The 21983-nt window shown below is 51.0% G+C and overlaps 2 protein-coding genes across 4 annotated transcripts in view; both read left to right on the top strand.

The window, feature by feature from the left end:
* The first annotated feature begins 1855 nt into the window (after positions 1 to 1855).
* The window catches only part of GNB1L (G protein subunit beta 1 like), a 46822-nt gene continuing 26694 nt past the window's right edge, over positions 1856 to 21983 (top strand). The window contains exons 1-2 of one of the 3 annotated variants that reach the window (XM_029224872.1): positions 1856 to 1912; positions 2012 to 2068. The gene's annotated coding sequence lies outside the window, so the exon portion shown is untranslated. Of the gene's footprint in view, positions 2069 to 19844; positions 19930 to 21983 lie in introns of all 3 variants that reach the window. The other 2 variants (XM_029224862.1, XM_029224882.1) reach the window with 2 other exon arrangements.
* On the top strand, positions 1894 to 9244 carry RTL10 (retrotransposon Gag like 10). The gene is given in 5 exon segments (XM_029224850.1): positions 1894 to 1916; positions 2012 to 2068; positions 3626 to 4567; positions 4569 to 4966; positions 5481 to 9244. Coding segments are annotated over 3 exon segments (1353 nt in total). The 5' UTR covers positions 1894 to 1916; positions 2012 to 2068; positions 3626 to 3850; the 3' UTR covers positions 5719 to 9244.

The following is a 21983-nucleotide window of genomic DNA, read 5'->3' on the forward strand; positions in this document are numbered from 1 at the left end:
AACCACTGTAGAAAATTTGGCAGTTCCTCAAAAAGTTAAACATAGCATTACCATATGACCCAGCAATTCCACTCCTAGGTACATACCCAAAACAATTGAAAGCAGGGACTCAAACAGATATTTGTATACCCACATTCACAGCAGCATCAGTCACAACAGCCAAAAGATGGGAGGAACCCAAGTGTCCACCAACAGATGAATGGATAGACAAAATGTTGTATATATGTAGAAAGGAATATTATTGTGTTAAAAAGGAACAATAAGTCTGATAGGTGCCACACCATGGATTAACCTTTAAAACATTCTTCTAAGTGAAATGGCAAATAATATGTGATTCCAACTATACGAGGTACCTAGAATAGGCAAATTAATATAGACAAAGTAGAATAGAGGTTACTGGGAGCTTGGGAAAGGGGTGGTGAGGAGGAGTGTTTAATGCGGACAGAGTTTCTGTTTGGGGTAATGAAAAAGTTCTGGAGATGTTGGTGGTGAAGGTTGCATAATAATATGAATATACTTAGTGCCACTGAATGTAGACTTAAAAATGGTTAAAATAAATTTTATGTATATTTTACCACAATTTAAAAAATATATATACATAGAAGATGGCCTGAATAACAAAATAAAGTTTTGGACCCAAAAAGGTATTTTCTGATGGTGTGGCCCAGTTGGGTGGGTGTGGTTGGGTGTTTTGCACAAGTCTGCTGCCCACTCTCCGCTGACTGCCCTGAGTTGGCCTTAGCTGCCAAACTGTCGGGAACTCTGTCGGGAACTCCCCCTCTCCTTTGAAGCAGGAAGTTTAAATTATCAGGTCAATTAGGAAAGACACAACCGAAAAATACAAGTTTCATTCACACTTCCAGGAGGCGTTTCCTGGCAGGGTGCCACCTCTATTATTTTTGGCGAGGCTGCTGAAATCCCCACAAACCCTGAGAAGGTACAGTGTAATCTTTGATTCTGTTTCAAGGATCAAAGCAAGTGAGTTTGGCTGTAAATGCAGATAACATTTCAGAGATGGTTTCATGAAAGAAGTCGCTAGACCAGGGCAGAAAGGGAGCTGGTGTTACATCACTTCCAGTGACCTCGGCCGCCTTGGCCCTGGTAACCTGTCCCCACCTGGGGGCCCCGGGGCACGAGGTGCTAGAGGTCTCGCACGTAGGGCAACAGCTCTCCCCCGCACCGGCGCCTCCAGTGCCGGGGCGCTGGCTGGGCAGCCGCTCAGGGTCCAGCCTTGAGGGGTGAGTCGAGCCAGCCCGCCCATGGCGAGGGAACCGGGCCCTCAGGGGACGGTCCTCGGGGCCAGCCCCGCCCCGTCGCTCCTGGGCGCACATACGCGCCCGGCCCCTGCTGGTCTCCAGCTACGGGTATTCTCCGGGCACTCCGTCCAGGAAACGCTGAAGCCCCTCTGTGCCAACCCTCCCAGGTGCCCTCGGCCCCCAACAGCCCTCCTGACGCTCAGCACTCAGTGCAGTTGTCGCCGCGTCTGTCCCTGAGTCCCAGCTAGAGCCAAGTGGGCGCCACGATCCCGCCGCACCGAGCCGCTCCTCAGCGCAGCGCGCCGCCGGCGGCTGCGCACGCGGCCCCACCCGCCCTACGGACCCTGCCCTTCCTGCGCCTGCGCACGCGGCCCCACCTGCTCTCGTGGCACTCCGCGCGGCGTCCGGCTGAGCGCCCTCCCATCAACCCTCGCGCCCTGCTGCCCCGCTGGCAGGGCCCGGAAGCGCCTGCGCGACCGAGGCTTCACAACGCAGGGCGCAGGCGCAGCGCGGCTGGGAGGCCAGCGAGGGGCGTTCCGGGAGCCGGCGCGGGGACGTAGGGGTCGGCCGCGCGCACGCAGGGGGCGTGGCCGCACGACAAGGCGGTGCTGGGGCTCACGCTGCTTGCGGCTGGGGTCGCGGGCTGCGGCCGTCGGGTTAGTGCGTTGGGGTCCGCGCCCTTCCGTCCCTTCCCGACCTCGGTCCGCGCCGGCCCTGGCCTCGCCTCACGGCGGCCGGTCTCGTCCGTTTTGTAGGTGCGCTCGGACTCGCTGTCGAGGGAACCGGACCGTCGTGGCGCCGCGTGGCCGCAGGTAGGTGGGCTTCGTGCGGCGGCGCCTGAACCGGGCGCGGCCTCGGCTCCGCGGGCGCACGCTGTCCTGTCCCGGGGAAGGGCCGGGTCCCTCGGCGCCGGGCAGGCTGGGGACATCGCTCCCCGAATTAGTGAGAGCCAGGCGGGGCGGGGTCCTGGGCGCTCAAGGCAGCGGCTGCCTCCCCTCACAGGGGGCAGGAGTGGGAGTGGTTCGTGGTCACCTTTTTTTCAGCGCTCGGTGAGGAACTGGACTGGACGGCATTTACCTGCTGTCTTCGGTCTCTACCGCCCTAGCGTGTTTTTAGTGTTAGGATGGGACGGGCTTTCGGGTGGAAGACCCCCACCCCCCGCCTCGCCACCAGCGTTGGGGGTTGGGGAGGCAGGTGCTGGGGCCCCTGGCGGCTCCGAATGCTGCAGGCCGCCCTGGGAGGTCCTGGGCGGAAAGACCAACAGGCCGTGCCCCCTGGAGGAGCTCCCGCAGATGGGGGTAGGTAAACACGTGGGAAGCCGCCCCGAAGGTGAGTGCAGACTGGCGCCCCTAGGTGGGAGCCGGTTGAGCAGTGGGGGGCGGGGTGTGTGTGTGTGTGGAGGGCTTGTTGGGGAAATCGCGCCAGGAGGGGTGAAGCAGAGAGCGCTCTGTGCAGGCCAGGAGTGGACCTCGTGTTGCAGGGAGACTGGGGAGGTGGCTACCCTCAGGCTGGACTGCGGGAGGGCTCCTGGCATCCGATGGGAACTGCACCTCCTTTTTTGTTTTGCGTTTCTTTGGGCTGCTCAGGGGTGATGGTCACTGTTTTCCAGGCCCTTTGCAGGGACCACCTTGGGGTGGGGAGAGTAGACAGAGCAAGTGGAATTTAACTCGGGTTCGGATTCTGGGCTGTTGACAGGGAGGGGAATGCAGGGAGGATGTGTTTGGGGTGGGGTGGCTGCACTGTGAGTAGCGACATGAGTCTGGGAGACACAGGACGGGTGTGGGGGTGGGGGGAAACCTGGAAGGCACACAGGTAGTGCTTGCCATGCTTCTGGGGCTGTGATGTAAAAAGATCTTATGACACACTCTGCACCTGACAGTACAGTGCTTGGGCGGCTGGGAGACGGTTCACAGGACTGTGAAGCGTAGCTTGTAAATGGCGTGGTGATGTGTCGTGGGGTCAGCTGCCTCTGTCACTAACTGGTTGGCGTGTGTGGCCACAGACGAGTGACTTTACTCACCACCGTGCCTCGGGGTCAGCCTCATCAGGGGTCATTGTTGGCCATGACTAGAGCCGTCAGTGAAGGTTGTTATTGTCACTCCTGAAATTCTTTGACAGCCATCCAGGCCGTCCAAGGAAGCCCAGGGGGATCTGATCTGGCCCCCTGATCTGGCCTCCTGGGATTGACATCACTGCCATCACATCTTGCCCTTGAAACATCCCAGGTGGCGTGTACCTGCTTTCTGGGACCTCCCAGGCAGGCCTCTGGGCCCCCTTGCATGGAGAGCTCCTGGTGGGGGCCCAGGGTCGGCTGCCCAGTGGTGGTGGTTGGGCCTAGTTCCCACTCTTCCCACCTTGTTTTTGGACAGATCGCCTCGGATGGTGGCCTGCGTCTGACAGTCCCATCAGCTCTTCTCAGCTCTTCTGAGGCCGCAGTGGTCAGCTCCCCGCTCAGCACTTGCCTGGAGCACCCCTTCGCAACCGTCTATCCCGTTGTGTCTGCGCGCCGCTTCTGCCCACCCTCTGGGCGCCGTCCCTCCCTCCTCTCCCCCTTCTTTCTCTAGTTGACGTGGCAGCTCCCGTCTGCTCCCAGCATGCCTCGTGGCCGGCGCCAGGGCCCTCGCAATCCCATCCGGGCGGCAGCCAACTACGCCAATGCACACCCCTGGCAGGAGGACGGGGCCACTCCTGGGGTTGCGTACACCCCCCTAGTGGATCCCTGGATTGAGCGGCCCTGCTGTGGGGACCCTGTGTGTGTGCGCACGACCATGGAGCAGAAGAGCTCAGCGAGTGGTGCTGTGGGCTGTAAGCCCGCGGAGAGGGGCCCCCCAGCAATGCGCATGGGCCTGCAGCCCCTCAAGGTGGACTTCCACTGGGTGCCCGGCTCAGACCCAGGCACCTTCGATGGCTCCCCTTGGCTGCTGGACCGCTTTCTGGCCCAGCTGGGCGATTACATGTCCTTCCGCTTTGAGCACTACCGGGACAACCTCAGCCACGTCTGCGAGATCCTCGGGCGCCTGACGGGCCGAGCCCGGGCGTGGGCAGCCCCCTACCTCAATGGGGACCTGCCCCTGCCTGACAACTATGAGCTTTTTTGCCAGGATCTTGAGGAAGTTATTCAAAACCCAAACAACTTTGCTGAGTACCACGCTGCAGGGCCCTGTTCTTTGCCTCTGGCCTCGAGCCAGCCACCAGTGGCCCCACAGCTGCCTGTGGTGAGACAGTACTTAGCTAGGTTCTCAGAGGCCTTGGCCCTCAACATGGGCACTCCCCCCAGGTCTGTCCCCGCTGCTCTGGCCACCCCCACTGTTTTCTAGTTCCAATTCCACATCTAGAAATGCTCTACCTGAGCAGCTACTAGCCATGGAGAGCAGCTCTGGGCCTGTGGAACCTTCTGCCTTGTCCAACTCTGCAGGCAGCGCTGGTCCTGGTCCCATGGGGCCATCTTCCCAGCCAGGGGAGGCGGCCCCCAAACCTGTCCTTGCAGTTGCAGAATCTGCTGAACCCCCTGCCCAGAAACCAGGTCCCACTAACCCAGGGGGTCCAGGACCCCAGAAAACAAAGGAGGAGGTTTCTGAGACAGAGGCAGGCCAGGAGGCATCCTTAGGTACCCCACAGGGGGCAGTGGACACCCCAGCCACCCCAGGAGAGCCACCATTCTGTCCCACGCCCCAACCCACAGCACTGGATTCCGAACACGGCCTGGGCAGGTATGGCAGTGCCCCCTTGTCATGAAGTGGTCTGCGTGACCAGGGAACCCCACGGCCCCCCTGTCAGGACAGTGGGGTATTGCCAGCTAACTCTAGATGGGGTGCACCAGGTAGTGCCCTGTCCACTTGCCCCATTGCTGGGCAGGAGATGGACTTGTTTGGCGTCTACCGTGTCTGAGCACAAACAGCTCCGCTTAAACTCCCACCCCAGGGCACAGCAGGACAGTGGCCTCTGCCCTGTGCCCCTCATTCTCCAACTCAGTGGCCCAGAGGCTGCCTCCCACTGGGCTCTTGGCTGCATCCCAACACCTTGTTGGGAAGCGCCTTCTCACCTGGCCTGTTCCCGCTAGTTGGAAAGAATTGCGTAGATCAGTCCCCATCAAGTTTGTACAGTCCTTGTAACTAGTCCCCCCCAAACCCACCCCCTTCGGTGCTGGCTGGGACTGGACTGGGTCAGCTGTGCCAGCCCTTTTGGACCTAACTCCTGTGGTGTCTGCTTTGACTCCTGCCCCAGCCTCTGCTCCCTGTGTCCCCTATCCTCTGGACTGGAAGTTAAGGAAGGCTGCATGGAGGAAGCAGCTGCTCTCACTATTCAGTGTAAGTGGGAGGGTGTCTTGGCAGAGAAGGGTGCTTCCCTACGTACGGGCTTACCAGCAGCCCTGGCCCACTGGGACAGCTTTAATGCAGGAGGGTGGAGTGGGGGCCTCCTTGCCAGTCTCAGCTCCCTTTCAGGCATTTGCCTGCAGTGTTAGCATCTAGTCTTGTTTTGGCCCGCGCTGCCCTCCCCTCTGCTCTTCAGCATCCTGCCTCCACACCCACTCGTGCACTTGGCTGCTTCAGCACTCAACGCCCAGCGCTGTAATGACTTGTGCCTCTGGATGGACTGTGAGTCCCTAGGGCAGGGCTCCCATCAGTCAACCTCGTGTCCCTGCTACACAGTCGGTGCTATTAAACGTGGGTTGGATCCATGGCTGAGTGAGTCCTTGTCCATCAGTGGGAGCAGAGTCTGGGCCCAGCTGCGAGCACCCGGTCAGCGTTGCAGGTGTGGTTCATGGCAGGGGCTTGGATCCTTGCAGGGTCTGGCTGAATGGGTGGGAGTGGGAGGCTTGGTGGGAGGGGTGTGGCCTTGATAACTATCTTCCAGGCCAGCGGTGAAGTGAGCAGGCAGCAGGCCAGGGCTGTGAGTCCCCAGGGCCGAGGGTGGAGTGAAGGAGTACCCGCTCTGCACAGGGAGGGTTTTCTAGTAACAGAGCTGACTGGGGGGCTTCTCCAGCCCAGGTCAGCACAGGACAGGCACAGTGCATCTGCTCCGAGGGACAGATAGGCAAACACTTCAGGCCCCTGTGGGTCCTATAATTGGGAAAACAAAACACCTTCCTGGAGAATAGGAAAGAAAAAGAAGTGGAAATATAACTGCAATCAGAAAGTCATTTTCGGAAGGAAAGTAATAAGCAAATGGTAAATTTTAAGTAAAATAGACATTGTTGGGATTACTTCATTAGTAATTTGCTTGAAAATGTTCTGGGTTCAGGTGGTTTTATTTCTGAGTTATTTTACGGCACAGACACCTCATAAGTAAAACAGCTGCGAGTCTTAGAAGTAGGTGGGAAGCTGATGTAGCCCCAAAGCGAAACAAGCAAGCTGATAAGAAATCAGTGTGCACCCTTGATTCTGATCCAGTGGAGGAATTTGGATGTTCCAGCCCAGCCTGGTCACACTGCTGCCCCCATGCTATTGCTCAGGCCCGGGCCCTCCTCCTGCAGGCTGTCCTGGTCAGCTGTGGCCTGGCCCACCTATGGGTCTGGTGTCGTTAGCAACGTTGGGGCCCCAGAGCTGCCCTCTGGGGCGGGTGGCCCAGTCAGCAGCCCTCTGCACAGGCTGCCTCTCCCATCTCCAGTTAGTGGACCTGGAGTGAGTTCCCTCAGCCCAAGATTTCCATCTTCCCTTTTGACCCCCAGTCTCACTGGGGGCCTTTTCCCCCTCGGGCCCCAGACGGCTCCTGCAGGCTCGGGTTATGGTCCAGCATACCTCTCATGAGGGTCATCTGCAATGGCAGGCCCGGGGGCTTTGGGGAGAGACTGGACAGATGACCTGTGGAAAATGGGTTCTGTTGGTGTGCCCTGGCCATGAAGAAAAGGACGGGAGGGCAGGCCTCAGTTGTGAGGGCAAGGTCACCCATTCCTGGGGTCGGGAGAGGGTGGGAGGGCGCTGGCCTTCCAGACTGGCAGCGCCTATGGTTCCGCAAAGTGACTGCCCCATATTTAGCTGGCACTGTGCCCTGCCTTTGGGCAGATGTGATGACCCAGCTGCTCTCCTCTGGGGGGGAGAAGGAACACAGAGGGCCAGGAGAGGGGGCTCTGCTGTGTGTGGCAGGAGAAGGGCCCTTGGGTCATGGCCGTTCCTGGCTCTGCACACGTAGGCAGCCCACCCAGAGGAGGGTGCTCTGGGCCTGGCAGGGTTGCTGGATGTGCTCAGGGTGGGCTGTGCTGGGGCGTGCATTCCAGACCATTGTGTCTGTCCCTTGCTTCCCTTGGAAATACCCGGAGGTCTCATTTTCTAAAGCTGGGACACGGTGGGCACTGTGGGAGGGTTTGTAAAGCGCCCGTGTCCAAGAAAACTTCTAACACCGGAAGTATTGAGGATGAGGTACTGTGAGATACAGAACATTTTTTAAAGCTGCAGGAACGAAAGGACGTGGAAATTGGTATGGAAGGATGAGCAGAGAACTTGTAAATAAAGCCGAATAAATACAGGGGTTTAGTTCACGCTGGCAGGGCTGTTTCCAATTAATGGGGGTAAAGTGGATCATTCAGTGAGAGGACTTGGAGCAGCTGGTCAGTTGTCTGGAAAACAGTGAAACTCACTGTGTGCCAGCCGTGCTTCAGGTGGATTAAAGATTTAACGGTAAAAAGTCACAAAAGCACCATGGGGAGGTACGGGCAGATTTTCTGCTGTGATTCCAGACATTCTAGGTGCCGGGAACCGCAGGAGGCCTCTGGGCGCGCTGAACCCTGGCCCGCATGCAGGTGGCGGCTGCTCGCTCCATGGTCTCGGCTGAACCATGAGCCATTGGAATCACCGGTCCTCAAGGGGGCGGGGTAGGGCTGAGTGCCCAGTGGGGGTCACCGCCTTGTTAACAGCCTGGAGGTCCGGCAGCGAGGAGTGCGGTCACCAGGCTGCTGGCGCTGTGTTGGTCAGGGCGGGCCGACTGTGCTGCAGGAACAGAACCTCCACATCGTGGCCACCCCATCCATTGTGGTCCCTCGGGTCGTGCCGACAGGGCTCCACTGGCTACATTTCTCCATGACCGCAGAGACTGGGGAAGGACCGCTGTGAACCACTAGTGGTGCGCATCACTCCCCTCCGTTCACCTGGCCTGAGGGAGCTGCTGCGCCCTCCCGCGAAGTGGGTGGGGCCCTCAGCGCCAAGCCACGGGACACAGCCGTGCAGCCATGAGGGGGGGCCACATGGGCTGTGGGGAGAGATGCCCGTGCGCACCTGCTCAGGCTGCGTGGCCTAAGCGACAGGAGGTGCTTCCTCCCGGTCCTGGAGCCTGGGCATCCGAGATCCAGGTGTTGGCAGGGTTGGCTGCTCCCAAGACCCCTCACCTCGCTGTGTGTCCCCTGACGGTCTCCCTCAGTGTGTCTGTGTCCTCGCCCCCTTATGAGGACACCGGTCCTATTGGATCAGGGCCCACCATATGACCGCATTGAAGCTTAATCCCCTCTTTGAAGCCTCTGGACACAACCACGTCTGAGGTGCTGGGAGTGGAGCTTCAACATGGGAACTTGGGGGAGACAGCTGGGCCATCAGAACACCCGACATGGGTTTGTTTCCCATCTTTGCAGTCTTGGGCAGTGCTGTCGTGAGCATCCTTCTGACATCGCCCCTGTGTGCAGAGCTGCTCCAGCCCCGAGCAGGATGTGCCCAGTTCTGTATCTGGGACCCCTACAGAGGGTGCAAAGATGTTACTCTATATTCCCAAGTTTAAACATTCTTCCTTTCACGTGACTCTGGAATCTCCTGGCCTGCAGGGCGCCCTTGACAGCCCGTTCCTTCTCCCCGGGTGCCCTGTCTCCCTGTTGGCGGGGCCGTAAGAAGGTGAAGAGGGACGTCCCTGGCTGCTTTCCACCTGTGTGTCTGAGCAGTGCCGGCCTGGGCCAGCGGTCGGGAGTGAGCCCACGCCCTTACACCTGCCTGTGCGGGTGGCAGAAGTGCAGCCACGGTGCCGCTGGGAGTGCCACATCGGCCCCCGAGAGGCCTCAAGTGATAGCGCCCTTCACCACTACCATGCTTAGGGGCCCCTCTCCAAGAGGGACTGGGTTCACGGGAACTTCCTGGGCACCAGCCTGCGGGCATCAGCCCCATCCCAGGCCCTGGGGAGGGCCATCTGGGCACTGATGTCAGCCCTGGGGAACTGGCCCTTGTGGACCATCCCTCCTGGCGGTAGTCGGCCCCAGAGGCCGGTGCTGGTGCCTGGGAATGGTCCCACTTCCTGTAAAACATGGAGCTTTTCTGTGCATTCACCGGGAACAACCAGGGCGGCAACCCATTGCTAGCCGGTCCCACCCTGGCCCCTAAGTGCCAGGCAGGCCAGCTGAGAACACCCAAGTGGCCTTCCTTCCTGCTATCTCCAGCTCCTGGACCAGTGGCTCCTCACCCTGGCATTTCCTCCTGGCCCGGCAATGATGGCCTGTCCCCCCATCCCAAGGAGTCCAGTTGGTGCCTCCAAGCCCTCAGCTGTAGGAAGCCTTTCATACCTTGTGTTGGTCAGGCCGCAGAGGTGCTTAGGGGAGAACGGGCTGTGCTCACCTCTGCCCAGGCACCCATCATATCACGTGGACCTTGACCCCAGCGGAGGAGCCTGGTCCTCCGTGGCCATCTTCCCCAAACACGGGGCAAGTTGGAAAGGACACTCCCAAGGGGCTTCACACGAATTGCTGGCAGCTGCCCAAGGGCCTGGGATGCTGCCCCAGGGATGTGAGGTCAGCGCTGCTGCTGCCTGAGCAGTGGATCCTGCCAGAGGGAGCAGCGTCCCTCCCAGGCTTTGCAGGAGCAGGTGACTTGCTTCTCTTGGATTGAACAAGAGGCTCAGGCCCAGGACGGGTGGGTGGCTGTCCTCCCCGGGTCTCAGGAGCACAGCACTCAGCTCCACTTCTGAAACTCATGTCCACAGCCATCCCCGAGTTTGCTTGTGGGCCCTCTGGCTCACAGGGAGGTGCCCTGCGCACAGGGGGCGGGGTGGGTAGGCTGTAGTCGGGACTCGGGGGGCTCCTGCCGGCTGGGCTCAGGAGTCTTCCCCGCGCACGTGCAGAACAGCCAGCACGGGCCTGCCAGCCTCAGGCCATGCACAACCGGGCGCAACTGAGGCCACCACCTGGGCTTCTGGGTGACGCTGTGCCAGAGGCGGGCAGGCCCAGGGAAGGGCTATGAGGGTGTTCCTAGTCTCCCCCCACCCCCACACACACGGACACGTCAGGCCCCGGGAGGCAGGCATGGCTGGGTTGGGGGAAGGCAGTGTAGGGATGGTGCCTGGTTCCCGCCTCCCCAATGGGCTCTGAGGCCCGCTAAGCATGGGGCCGCTTGTGGCACCGTCCTCCTCCCCACCCCCTCCCCGGGCCAGGGAGCTGCCTCCCCGGAACCCCTCTCCAGGATCCGCATCTTTGAAGCCATGGATACTGACAGAGGATTCAGTGAATCCAAGGTCGCCAGCCGGGCGTTGAGAGATGCCCGGCCACGATACTATTTCTGATTTAATAACCGAATGGGAGGCTGGCCCTTGGTAATAATTAGGGCTAATTACTGAGGAGGTGTTGACAGAAAGGCTGAGAGGAAACAAACTACCTTTATCCCGGGGCTTAGAGTCAGATTACACTGTGCTATCTGCCTCTCAGAAAGGAGACGCTTCAATCACTCACCAGAGGCTTCAAAGGGGAAGGGGCCCTGGCCGTGCACGGGCTCAGGAGGGCTATGAAGCATGCCTTTGACTCCGAATGGCCACGCAGAGCCCACTCCAGAGATGGTTTCTTTGTGAAGTTTGAGTTCCCTGGGCAAACCTGCCGCTGCACCCGGGCCTGGGCGGGGCTCTGCAGGCACGGGCGGGAGGTGGGGGCCAGGGCTGGTGCTGAGGCCAGGTCCTCCCTGGGCTGAGCCCATGCGTGGCAGTCTGCAGGAAGGCAGGGCGGCTGGTGCGTTTTCCTTGGCCCAGGGAGCGAGCTGCAAGGAACAGGGTAGGGCTGTCACCCAGCAGGCTGTCCCCTGTCTCACCTGGACCCCTGAACCGCAGCTTCTCTACAGCATTGTGGGCCAGTCCGGCCTCCTCGGAGGGGGCTGTGTCCTCGGCCTTACTATTGGGGGACCACTTCTGGGGGCCTGGGTGTCACTCACTGGGCTGCCCTCACCCAGTGAGCCAGCACCGTGGACAGGATGCTGACCCACAGGGACCTCGATGACAAGAGGCTAACTACCTAGAGGGTTGTCCTGTGTCGTGGGCTTGTTGCTGACGCGCTGTGTGCCAACTCCCCTGGACCTCCCTGCGTTTCAGAGATGGGGGAGGGGTGGTGGTCAGACCTCCATGTCCTGTGAAGCAGGAGGCTTCCCAGTGATCTGGCCTGGACCGCCCTGGGGCCGCCACGTCTGTAACGTGACTTCCAGGGGCCAGTTCTGAGATTTGGGCCTTGCTGTGGTCTGAGCTGATCAGGAAGGTGGAGGGCGACGGGGCCTACTCAGGATGGCCTGTCCAGGTGTGGCCTGGGAGGTGCAGAGGGACTGGGTCTCGGTTCCTCCTGGCCTGGAGAACCGGCCAGCTCAGTTTTCCTGCTAGAATGGCCGTGCCGCATGAGAGAGAGGGGACTGCTGGGTCAGCATCTCCCTTCCCTGGTGCTACTCTGCTTTGGGAGTAACAATAAGCATGAAGATGATAAAAGTTACCAGTAAATTGCTTAGCTGAGTACTGACTACCTTGTGTTGGGGGCGCTGTTGATGGATTTAAGTCTATTTATATTAGGGCAAAAATAGGATGGGAAATCACTTTAAATAGAAGCACTTAAAAATTGGCATTAAATCTGTTTAAAGTCACCTTAACTGGAATGAGAAATTGGATCTAAAGCCAGAAAAATCTAGGCAGGAAACTGGGTTTTCATAATACCTTAGTGGTAAATCAAATACCATTAACTGTAGGTCAAGAAAAAATAGCCCCCAAATATTGTTCAATATATGTTATTTGAAAAATAGCCTCCTCGAAAATGGCCAGGAGGGCGGCGGCCCAGTGGTTGCCCTGTGCCTGGAAGGTGCTGGTGCCCTCCCCTTGCGACTGTTGTGCGTGGGGATGGCACGGTCGTCCCGTGATGAACAGCCTCGAGCACTGCGATCCACCCAAGTCTGGAGCTTATTCCGATTTCCTTAGTTTTCCTCTTGTGTCCTTTTCCAGGACCTCAGCTAGGACTATGTGACACTTGGTCACATCCCCTTGGGCCCCTCTGGGCTGTGATGCCTGAGACAGTTTTGAGGCGAGTACCCTCCGCTATGATTTGCCGTGTGTGTTTCTCGGGATCAGCCTGGGGTCTGGGTTTCTAGGAGCAAGACCTCCAAGATAAAGGGCCATCGCACCGTGTCAGACCCAGGGAACGTGCTGTCAGCATGACCTTGATCGCCTGGACGGTGGCGGTTGTCGGGTCTCCCCTGTGAGGAGGGCTGCCTCCACGCACACCCTCGCAGGCAGGGGTCCAGCTCCACCGCCTTGCAGGTCACTTGGAATTCTGCTCAGATTTGTCTGCTCTCCCTGTTGATCTATTTCTTCAGTCGTTTCCTTCATCACTGTGGACTCACGGTATCGATCAGGACTGATTGTTAAGACACGAACTTACAGGGAGTCCCAACACATGTACAGAAACCTCTCCATGGTCAGAGCCCTCCTCTCGCTGCCCCTTGGTCATGAGCCCACCCCTGACCCCTGACTCTGGCCCCTGGCACCTCCAGTCACGCTGTCTACCTGGCCCTGCCGTTTCCAGAATGCCGTGTGAATAGGGCCAAGCAGTATGTAGCCTGTTACTCGCTCTGATTTTCTGGGGAGGCGTCCATGGTGTTGCGTTCATCAATACTTTCTTCCTATTTTATTGCTCAAGGGTGTGTTGTCATTTCGCATTCGGGCGATATTCTGAATAGAACAGACCAGTCAGGTACAGGTGTTTGTGTGCACGTATGTTTTCATTTCTCTAGATTAAATATCCAGCGGCGGAGTGCTGGCAACTTGACGATCGGCTGTTTTGTGCTCCAGGGACCTGCTGGGCTGTCATCCAGGGCGTGTGTGCAGTTTGTATCCTCACCTGTGGCTCAGCGGCCGTTGGCTTCCTCGGGGGTTTGTCTTCTTCATTTGAACCGTGTTGTTTTCATTTGCATTTCCCTAGAGGCTAAGGATGCTGAGCGTCTTCTTGTGCTTATTTGCCATCTGTACACCTTATAGGTGAAGTGTCGTCTGTTCAGATCTTTTGTTTAGTTGCTGTTGAGTTTTTTAAAATATTACTGATATACTAAAATGTGCACATATTTAAAGTGGATAATTTGATAAGTTCCAACACCTGTGTAAGCATCACCATACCCAAGACATGAATGTGCCTGCTGTCCTTAGGGAATCCCTAGGGTTTCCTCCCAACCTGCGACCTTTGTAAGGCCTCTCCCCACTCCCTGCAGCGCCCCTCCCCAGGAGCCACTCATCTGTTTCCTGTCGCTACTGGGTAGTTTGCACTTTTTAGAAGTTTATGTAAATAGAATAGAATATTTACTCTTTTTTTCTGGCTGCTTTTAGTCGATATATGATTTTGAGGTTGATTCGTGGGGAGGCGTGATCGGTGCCCCTTTGTTGTTGAGTATGGGTGTACCACCGTTTGTTCAGCCTTGATGGATGTTTGGATTGTTTCCAGTTTGGGACTTTTTTTGGAGAAACAGCCACGCTTTATTCCAAAGCCATTGTACCAGTATGTTCATAGGAGAGTTCTTCTGCTTCACGTGCTTCCCAGCGGCCAGGGGTGTGGTCAGTCTTTAATGTGGGCTGCTCCCATAAGCGTGTAGTACAGGTGACTGTGGCTTTCGTTTGCGTTTCCCTGATGACCAAAGCTGGTGACTATGCTTTCAGGTCCTAATTTGGCATTTGCATATCTTCTTGGCTATAGTGTTTATTCACATCTTTTGCCCTTTCTTTTTAAATACTTTCTGATTTTATTTACTTTTTCTTTGCTTTCCTGATGAATTTTGAGGATTCTTTATATATTGTGGATGCATGATTTACAAATATTTTCTCCCAGTCTGTAGTTTGTCTTTTCATTTTCTTAACACCATCTTTCAAAGAGCAGAAGTTTCTAATTTTCTTGAAATGAAATTTATCCATTTTTCTATTGTGGATCATGCTTACTGATAGTTTTTAAAAATCATGAATGGATGTTGAACTTTGCTGGATGCCTTTTCTGTATGAGTGTAGCTGATATGGTCTTGTGTTTTTTCTTCTTTAGTGTGTTAATGTGATGGAGTTATCTCTATTGATTTTGGAATATTGAATCTGCTTTGTGTTCCTGAAGTAAACTCTAGTTGGTCATAGTGTATTCTTTTTTTTTTTTAACTTCTTTATTTTATTTTTATTTTTGGCTGCATTAGGTCTTCGTTGCTGCGCGAGGACTTTCTCTAGTTGTGGCAAGTGGGGGCTACTTTTCATTGTGCACGTTGTACTGGCTTCTCGTGTTGAGGAGCACAGGCTCTAGGCATACAGGCTTCAGTAGCTGTTGCACATAGGCTCAGTAGTTGTGGCTCGCAGGCTCTAGAGCACAGGCTCAGTAGTTGTGGCACATGGGCTTAGTTGCTCCGCGGCATGTGGGATCTTCCCGGACCAGGGCTCGCCACCATGTCCCCTGCATTGGCAGGCAGATTCTTAACCACTGGGCCACCAGGGAAACTCCCATAGTGTATTCTTTTTATATACTGCTGGATTTGATTTACTTTTTTTTTGAGGATTTTTACATCCGTATTCATGAGGGATATTGGCTTGTGGTTTTCTTTTCTTGTACTGTCTTTATCTGCTTTTGGTATGAGGATCATGCTGGCCTCAAAATGAATTGGGAAATGTTCCCTTTTTTTCTGTTTTCTGGAAGAAATTATATAGAATTGGGGCTATTTTCTCTTTAAATGTTTGGTAGAATATGCCAGTCAAGTCATGTGGGCTGGAGTTTTCTTTTCTTTGCAAAGATTTTAACTAAAAGTGCAATCCCTTTAGTCACTATAGGGCTATTCAGGTCATTTCTTCTAGGTGACCTAGAAACCCCCTAGTCTGTGGTTTTCAATTTCTATTTCATCTAAGTTGTTGGATTTATGTGCACTGAGTTATTTATGGTATTTCCTTATCCTCCTTTTAAGGTTAGTGGTGTCTGTAGTGATAACCCTTCTTCCATTATTATAATTTGTTTCTTCTCTTTTTTCAGTTGTCAGGCTAGCTACCGATTTATCTATTTTATTGATCTTTTTAAAGATCCAATCTGTGGTTTTGCTGATTTTTCTCTGTAGTTTTACAATTCTCTTGTTTTATTTATTTCTTTTCTGACATTATTTCCTTCCTTTTCCTGGCTTTGGGCTTATTTTTCTCCTTTTTCTAGTTTCTTGAGGTAGAAGCTAGGTCATTGATTTGAGACCTTTCTTCTTTTCTTTCTTTCTTTCTTTCTTTTTTTTTAAAGAAAACCTTTATTTTAATTTTTTTTTTTTTTTGCCACACTATGAGGCTTGCGGTACCTTAGTTCCCCAACCAGGGATTGAACCCAGGCCCACTGCAGTGAAGGCACGGAGTCTTAACCAGTGGACCACCAGGGAATTCCCCCTTTCTTCTTTTCTAATTTGGCATTTGATGCTATAAATTTCCTCGAAGTCCTGCTTTAGCTGCATCTGACAAGTTTTGCTATTTTATATTTTCATTTTTATTCAGTTCAAAATATTTTCCAATTTCTGTTGAGACTTCTTCTTTGGCCCATTGATTATTTAAAAGCATGTTGTTTGTTTCCCAGATATTTGGAGATTTTTCCAGTTGTCTTTCTGTTATTGATTCCAGGTTAAATCCATAAGGTCAGAGAACATTGTGCGCTTTTGGTTCTTCTACATTTTTTTGAGATATAATTGACATATAACATTGTATTAGTTTCAGGTATACAACATAATGATTTGATAGTTGTATATATTGCAAGATGATTGCCATGATCAGTCCAGTTAACATCTGTCACCTCACATAGTAACAGAGGTTACTCTACATTTTTTAAGGTTTTGTTTTATTTTTTTTTGGCTGCATTGGGTCTTCATTGCTGCGCACAGGCCTTCTCTAGTTGTGGAGAGTGGGGGCTACTCCTCGTTGCAGTGCGCGGGCTTCCTATTGTGGTGGCCTCTCTTGTTGTGGAGCATGGGCTCTAGGTGCGTGGGCTTCAGTAGTTGTGGCTCACAGGCCCTAGAGTGCAGGCTCAGTAGTTGTGGCGCTCAGGCCTAGTTGCTCTGTGGCATGTGGGATCTTCCCAGACCAGGGCTCGAATCCGTGTCCCCTGCATTGGCAGGCAGATTGCCAACCACTGCACAGCCAGGGAAGCCCTTAAGGTTTGTTTTAAAACACAGGATATGGTCTATCTTGATGAACGTTCCATGTATATTTGAGAAGTATGAGTTGTTCTGTTGGTGGAATGTTCACTTCATGTCAGCTCAGTCCAGTAGATAGATAGTATTAGGTCTCCTGTACTATTTTCTGGCCATTTGTTGAGTTGATTGCTGAGGAGGAGTTTAAGTCTCTAGCTGTGATTATGTATCTGTCTACTTCTGCTTTCATTTCCATCAGTTTTTCCTTCATGTGTTGTGAAGTTCTGCTGTTAGCAGAGTACATGTTTAGGACTTTCATGTCTTCTTGATGAATTGATGCCTTGTGTCATTGTGTGTTTTCTTCTCCCTGTTAATAGTCCTTGTTTTGAGGTCTACTTTCTCTGATAATAATGTATCCATTACACCTTTTTTTTGTTATTTGTATAGTGTATATTTTTACTTTCAATTTATGTATGTTTTTATTTTTTAATTTTATTTACTTATTTATTTTTTGGCCACTCTGTGTGGCATGCGGGATCTTACTTCCCTGACCAGGGATCGAACCCATGCCCCCTGCATTGGGAGCACAGAGTCTTAACCACTGGACCACCAGAGAGGTCCTCTATGTTTTTATATTTAAAGTAGGTTTCTTCTAGATAATTTACAGTCGGGCTTTTTAAAAATTAGCTTATAGTTGTTGGGTCTTATAATAGCATGTTGGGAGCATTTATGTTTATTGTAGTCATTTTTATGGCTCTATTTAGGTCTTCCATTTTGTTTTCTCATTTTCCTGATGCTTTAGCCCTCTATCCCTTCTTTCCATCCTTCTTTTGGATTATTTGGATATTTTCAAATACTCTGGTTAAATTTTCTGTTAGCTTTTTGTCTGTATCTCTTATATATTATGTTTTTAATAGTTAGTAGAAGCCTTACATCCATATGGGTCCCCTTACCCTCCCCCCTTCATGTTATAGCTGTCAGATTGCAAACCCCAACAATATACATGTTCACTTAAGAGGTGGAAATTTGTCTTTTATGTTTACCATTTCTCTTCCTCTATCTTCTTGGAGTTCCACATTTCTTTCTGATCTTTCTTTTGAGCTGTAGAACCTTCTTTAATATTTCTTTTAGGAAATATCTTCCCGCAAGAAATTCTCTTGGTTTTCCTTCACCTGAAAATACCTTTATTTTGCCTTCATTCCCAAAAGATAATTTGCTGGGTATAGAGTTCTTTTGTTTACTCTAAAGATGTTCCACTGTCTTCTGACTTCCATGGTTTCTGATACGAAATTCACGTTCACACAGATGATGATTTTCCTATGTGTAACGTGCCGTTACTGTCAGGATTTTACTGCTGTTATTTTTCAGCAGTTTAATTATGACATGAGTATGGTTTTCTTTGAGTTTATCCTGCTTATGATTCATTGAGTTCTTGAATTTATACATTTTTGTCTTTTCCCAAATTCGTGACGTTTCGGGCATTATTTATTCAGGTAATTTTCCTACCCCATCTCCTTCTCTTGTCCTCAGACTCCCATGCATGAATGTTAGACCTTTTTCTATTATTCTGCAGTCCCTGATGCTCTAATCATTTATTCCAGTCTTTTTTCTTTCTGATCTTATATTGGATAAGTTCTTTTGACCAGTCTTCATGTCACTGACTCTCTCCTTTGTCATCTCTGATTCCATTATTGAATGTCTTTGTTTCAGATATTGTATTATTTAGTTCTGGAACTTCCTTTTTTTTAAAAAATTTTTCTCTCCGCTGGGAACTTTCTTTCATTCATTTCAAGTGTGTTTACCTTTGCCTCATGGAATATAATCATAAAAGCTGCTTTAAAACCCTTATCTGATATTCCCAACATCTGAACTGTCTTGAGGTTGGCATCTGTAAATTGTCGTTTCCTTTGAGAATTGACCTCATTTCCTGGTTCTGTGTGTTGAATAATTTTGTGTTGTATCCTAGACATACCCTGGACCGGGTATTACATTGGGTCCTCTGGAGGATGTTGAGTTTCGTGTTAACAGGCATTCAACCCAGTTAGATTGTCTCACCCTCTGTGGGCTACAGTTTTACTTTCATTTCCATTTTCAAGGCTCTTGATACACTGCTTTAGGTCTCTCCCACTCACCAGCCACTCTGGGTTCAGCCTGAGACTTGGGCAGTGGTTTAGGTCCTAGTTCAGGTCTTAAAGCTGGTGCTGCTTTGGGTCTATCCCACATGTATGCAGCTCAGAGAAGAGCCTGGGGCTTTTGTGGGTTCATTCACAGAATTAAGGGATCTTTTTCTTTAGATCTCTCCTCTCTGCCATTCTCATACACACAGAGGATCTGGCAGGGTTCTTTCTCCATGGTTCCTCTGATCAGAACGACAGGGGTCTCTCAGAGTCACTTCTTCCACATAGCTCCGTGTCCAGGGCCCATCCTCGGGGCAGGGCCAAGAGAGAAGAGAAACACAGGCCATCAGGGAGTCAAACCCTAACTTTTTAGAATCTAGGATTCTATTGGCTTTTTGACTATATTTCTTGTATTATATATTATGTTTTTAACTCAATCTAGGACTTAAACTAATCTCAGTGCAGAGAAAAAGTGTCTCTCCAAGTTTTAGCTACCACTGCCTTGCAGCAGTGCAACTTAGACCCACCCTCAAGGCAGTGCCCCAAGACATAAAAATAAAAGCAGGAAGCTTGTGCCCATTCAGATCAATTCTCCAAGTTTTTGCTTGCCTCCAAAGTCTGTCTGCTATTGTTCACTTTTCAGAGTTTTCAAGTAATTGCTGTTTATATTTTGTCTAGAGTTTTTAGTTGCAATCTGCCAGATAGAGAGGAGAGAGGCTGTAGTGAGCCTGCTTCATCCTGGCCAGAACCAGAAGCCTCTTTAGGTGGTATTAATTTACATTTCTCCATGAGTGAGGTTAAGCATCTTTTCTTATGTTTAAGGGCCATTTTCATATCTTTATTTGTGAATTGTCTATTCATGTCTTTTGCCCAATTTTCTATTTGGTATTTAGTCCTTCTTTAATTTTGAAGACTTTATGTGTTTTAAAGATACTTTGATTTTTATCTCTTTTGATGTGTAAAAGTTAAAAAATTTATTGTTAAGTATTTTATCTTCTTAGTTGGTATTTTAAGTGGGATTTTCTCTGACGGGTTATTGGTTGTGTACATGGAAGCTGTTGAGTTCTCTTTGCTAGTTTTATTTGCTGCTACTATCACTGAAGTTTTCCTTTAATGTTTGTTTTTTCATTTGTTTGTTTGCTTATTTGTTTTTTGGCCGCGGCCATGGTGCACAGCATGCAGGATCTTAGTTCCCCGAGCAGGGATCGAACCTATGACCCCTGCAGTGGAAGCACAGAGTCTTAACCACTGGACCTCTAGGTAAGTCCTGTTCTTTTAATGTTTGGATCTGTTTTGTCATTGATTATCTAGGGCTTTCAATGTATACCATCATGTCATCTGGAAGAGAATTTAACATCTTCTTTTCCAATTCATATGCCTCTAACTGATTTTTCTCGTCTAACTGAATCAGCTTAAACCTCCCATACAATGTTGACTAGTAGTGTAGACAGTGGGTATCCTGATCTTAATAGAAATACCTCTGATATTTCTTCATAAAGTAATGTGTTGGCTTTAGAACTAAGGAGGGTGTGTGTGTATGTGTGTGTGTGTATGTATTATAATCATTTTTAAGAAACCCATCAGTTTCTGTTTGCTTAAGTATTTTAATTAAAAATGGGTATTGAGGGCTTCCCTGGTGGCACAGTGGTTGAGAGTCCGCCGGCCGATGCAGGGGACACGGGTTCGTGCCCCGGTCCAGGAAGATCCCACATGCCGCGGAGCGGCTGGGCCCGTGGGCCATGGCCACTGGGCCTGCGCGTCCGGAGCCTGTGCTCCGCAACGGGAGAGGCCACGACAGTGAGAGGCCTGTGTACCGCAAAAAAAAAAAAAAAAAGGGTATTGAATGTTGTCAGAGGCTTTATCAGCATCTATGGAGATAATCATATGCTTTTTCTTTATAAATCTATTAATATGATGTATGACATTAATGGATTTCCTAATTGAACCAACTTTGCATTCTAGGATAAATTCCACTTGGTCAGCATGTATTATGTTCTTAATTTGATGTTGTATTTTGTTTGCTAATATTTTATTTGCTATTTTTGTATGATAAGTGATATCAATCTCTATTTTTCTTCTGACCAAAGCTTTAAATATATCTGATGAATCTTGGTATGTAATGTTGTTTTGTCATTTTAAAAAATTTGTGGTTTAAGTATTTCCCCTTTTACCTAGAAGTCATTTAATAAATTTTTTAAAATTTTTAGTTGGAAAGATCTTTTTGGTTTTTATTTTGTTAATTTTTTGGTTTAATTGCACTGTGATCATAGAATATTGTTTATAATGTTAATATTTCTTCTTTGCGGAACTTACTGATGTTTCCATTGTGGCGCAGTATATGATCACAGAGAAAGCATTCATGTGCCCTTGAGGAGAAGGTGTAGTGTCTGTTGTCAGAGTGTGGAGTTCCCTACAGTTCCATACTGTTTACCTTGTTGAGTCTCTGTCTCCTTACTTATTTTGTCACTTGGTCTGACCTGTACTGACGGTAGTATATTACATTCTCCAATTACTAGTGAGTTTTTTTCTGTGCCTCTTTGCATCTCCTGTAGTTTGTGCTTTATAAAGGTGTTGTTTCTGTTACTTAGTACATAGATGTTCATACATTCATTGTGAACCACAGCTTAGTATTAGAAAGTGTCTGCCTTTGTCAAATCTGATGCTTTTTGGCTAGAATTTAACTTTTTTTTAAATTAATTAATTAATTTATTTTTGGCTATGTTGGGTCTTTGTTGCTGCACGTGGGCTTTCTCCAGTTGCGGCGAGCGGGGGCTACTCTTTGTTGCAGCGCGCGGGCTTCTCATTGCAGTGGCTTCTCTTGTTGCGGAGCACGGGCTGTAGGCGGGCGGGCTTCAGTAGTTGTGGTGCACGAGCTTAGTTGCTCCGTGGCATGTGGGATCTTCCCAGACCGGGGCTGGAACCTGTGTCCCCTGCATTGGCACATGGATTCTTAACCACTGCACCACCAGGGAAGTCCCTAGAATTAAACTTTGATGTCAGTGTTTCAACTCCTATTTTCTTACTGTTTCTGTTTGCCTGACATACCTTTGTCTATCTTTAATTTCAGCCTTTTGGAATCACTTTAACTTGTTCCTCTTATTGACACATATTCTGAGTATGAGTCCTTTATCAGATATATGTTGCAACTATTTTATCCTTGTTTCTAGCATTTTTTACTTCCTTAATGTCTTTCGAAGAAAATCATGATTTTGAACTTCTTCTGTGTGACACTGGAGTTTATTCATTTTCAGTTCTGTGGAGTATTCTGTCATATGAATGTGCCAGAAGCATCCCATTTTGCAGTTGATGGTTAT

The sequence above is a fragment of the Monodon monoceros genome, unplaced genomic scaffold (genome assembly GCF_005190385.1).
Source record: "Monodon monoceros isolate NGI ecotype Baffin Bay Population unplaced genomic scaffold, NGI_Narwhal_1 Super_Scaffold_1, whole genome shotgun sequence".
NCBI classification, from domain to species: domain Eukaryota; kingdom Metazoa; phylum Chordata; class Mammalia; order Artiodactyla; family Monodontidae; genus Monodon; species Monodon monoceros.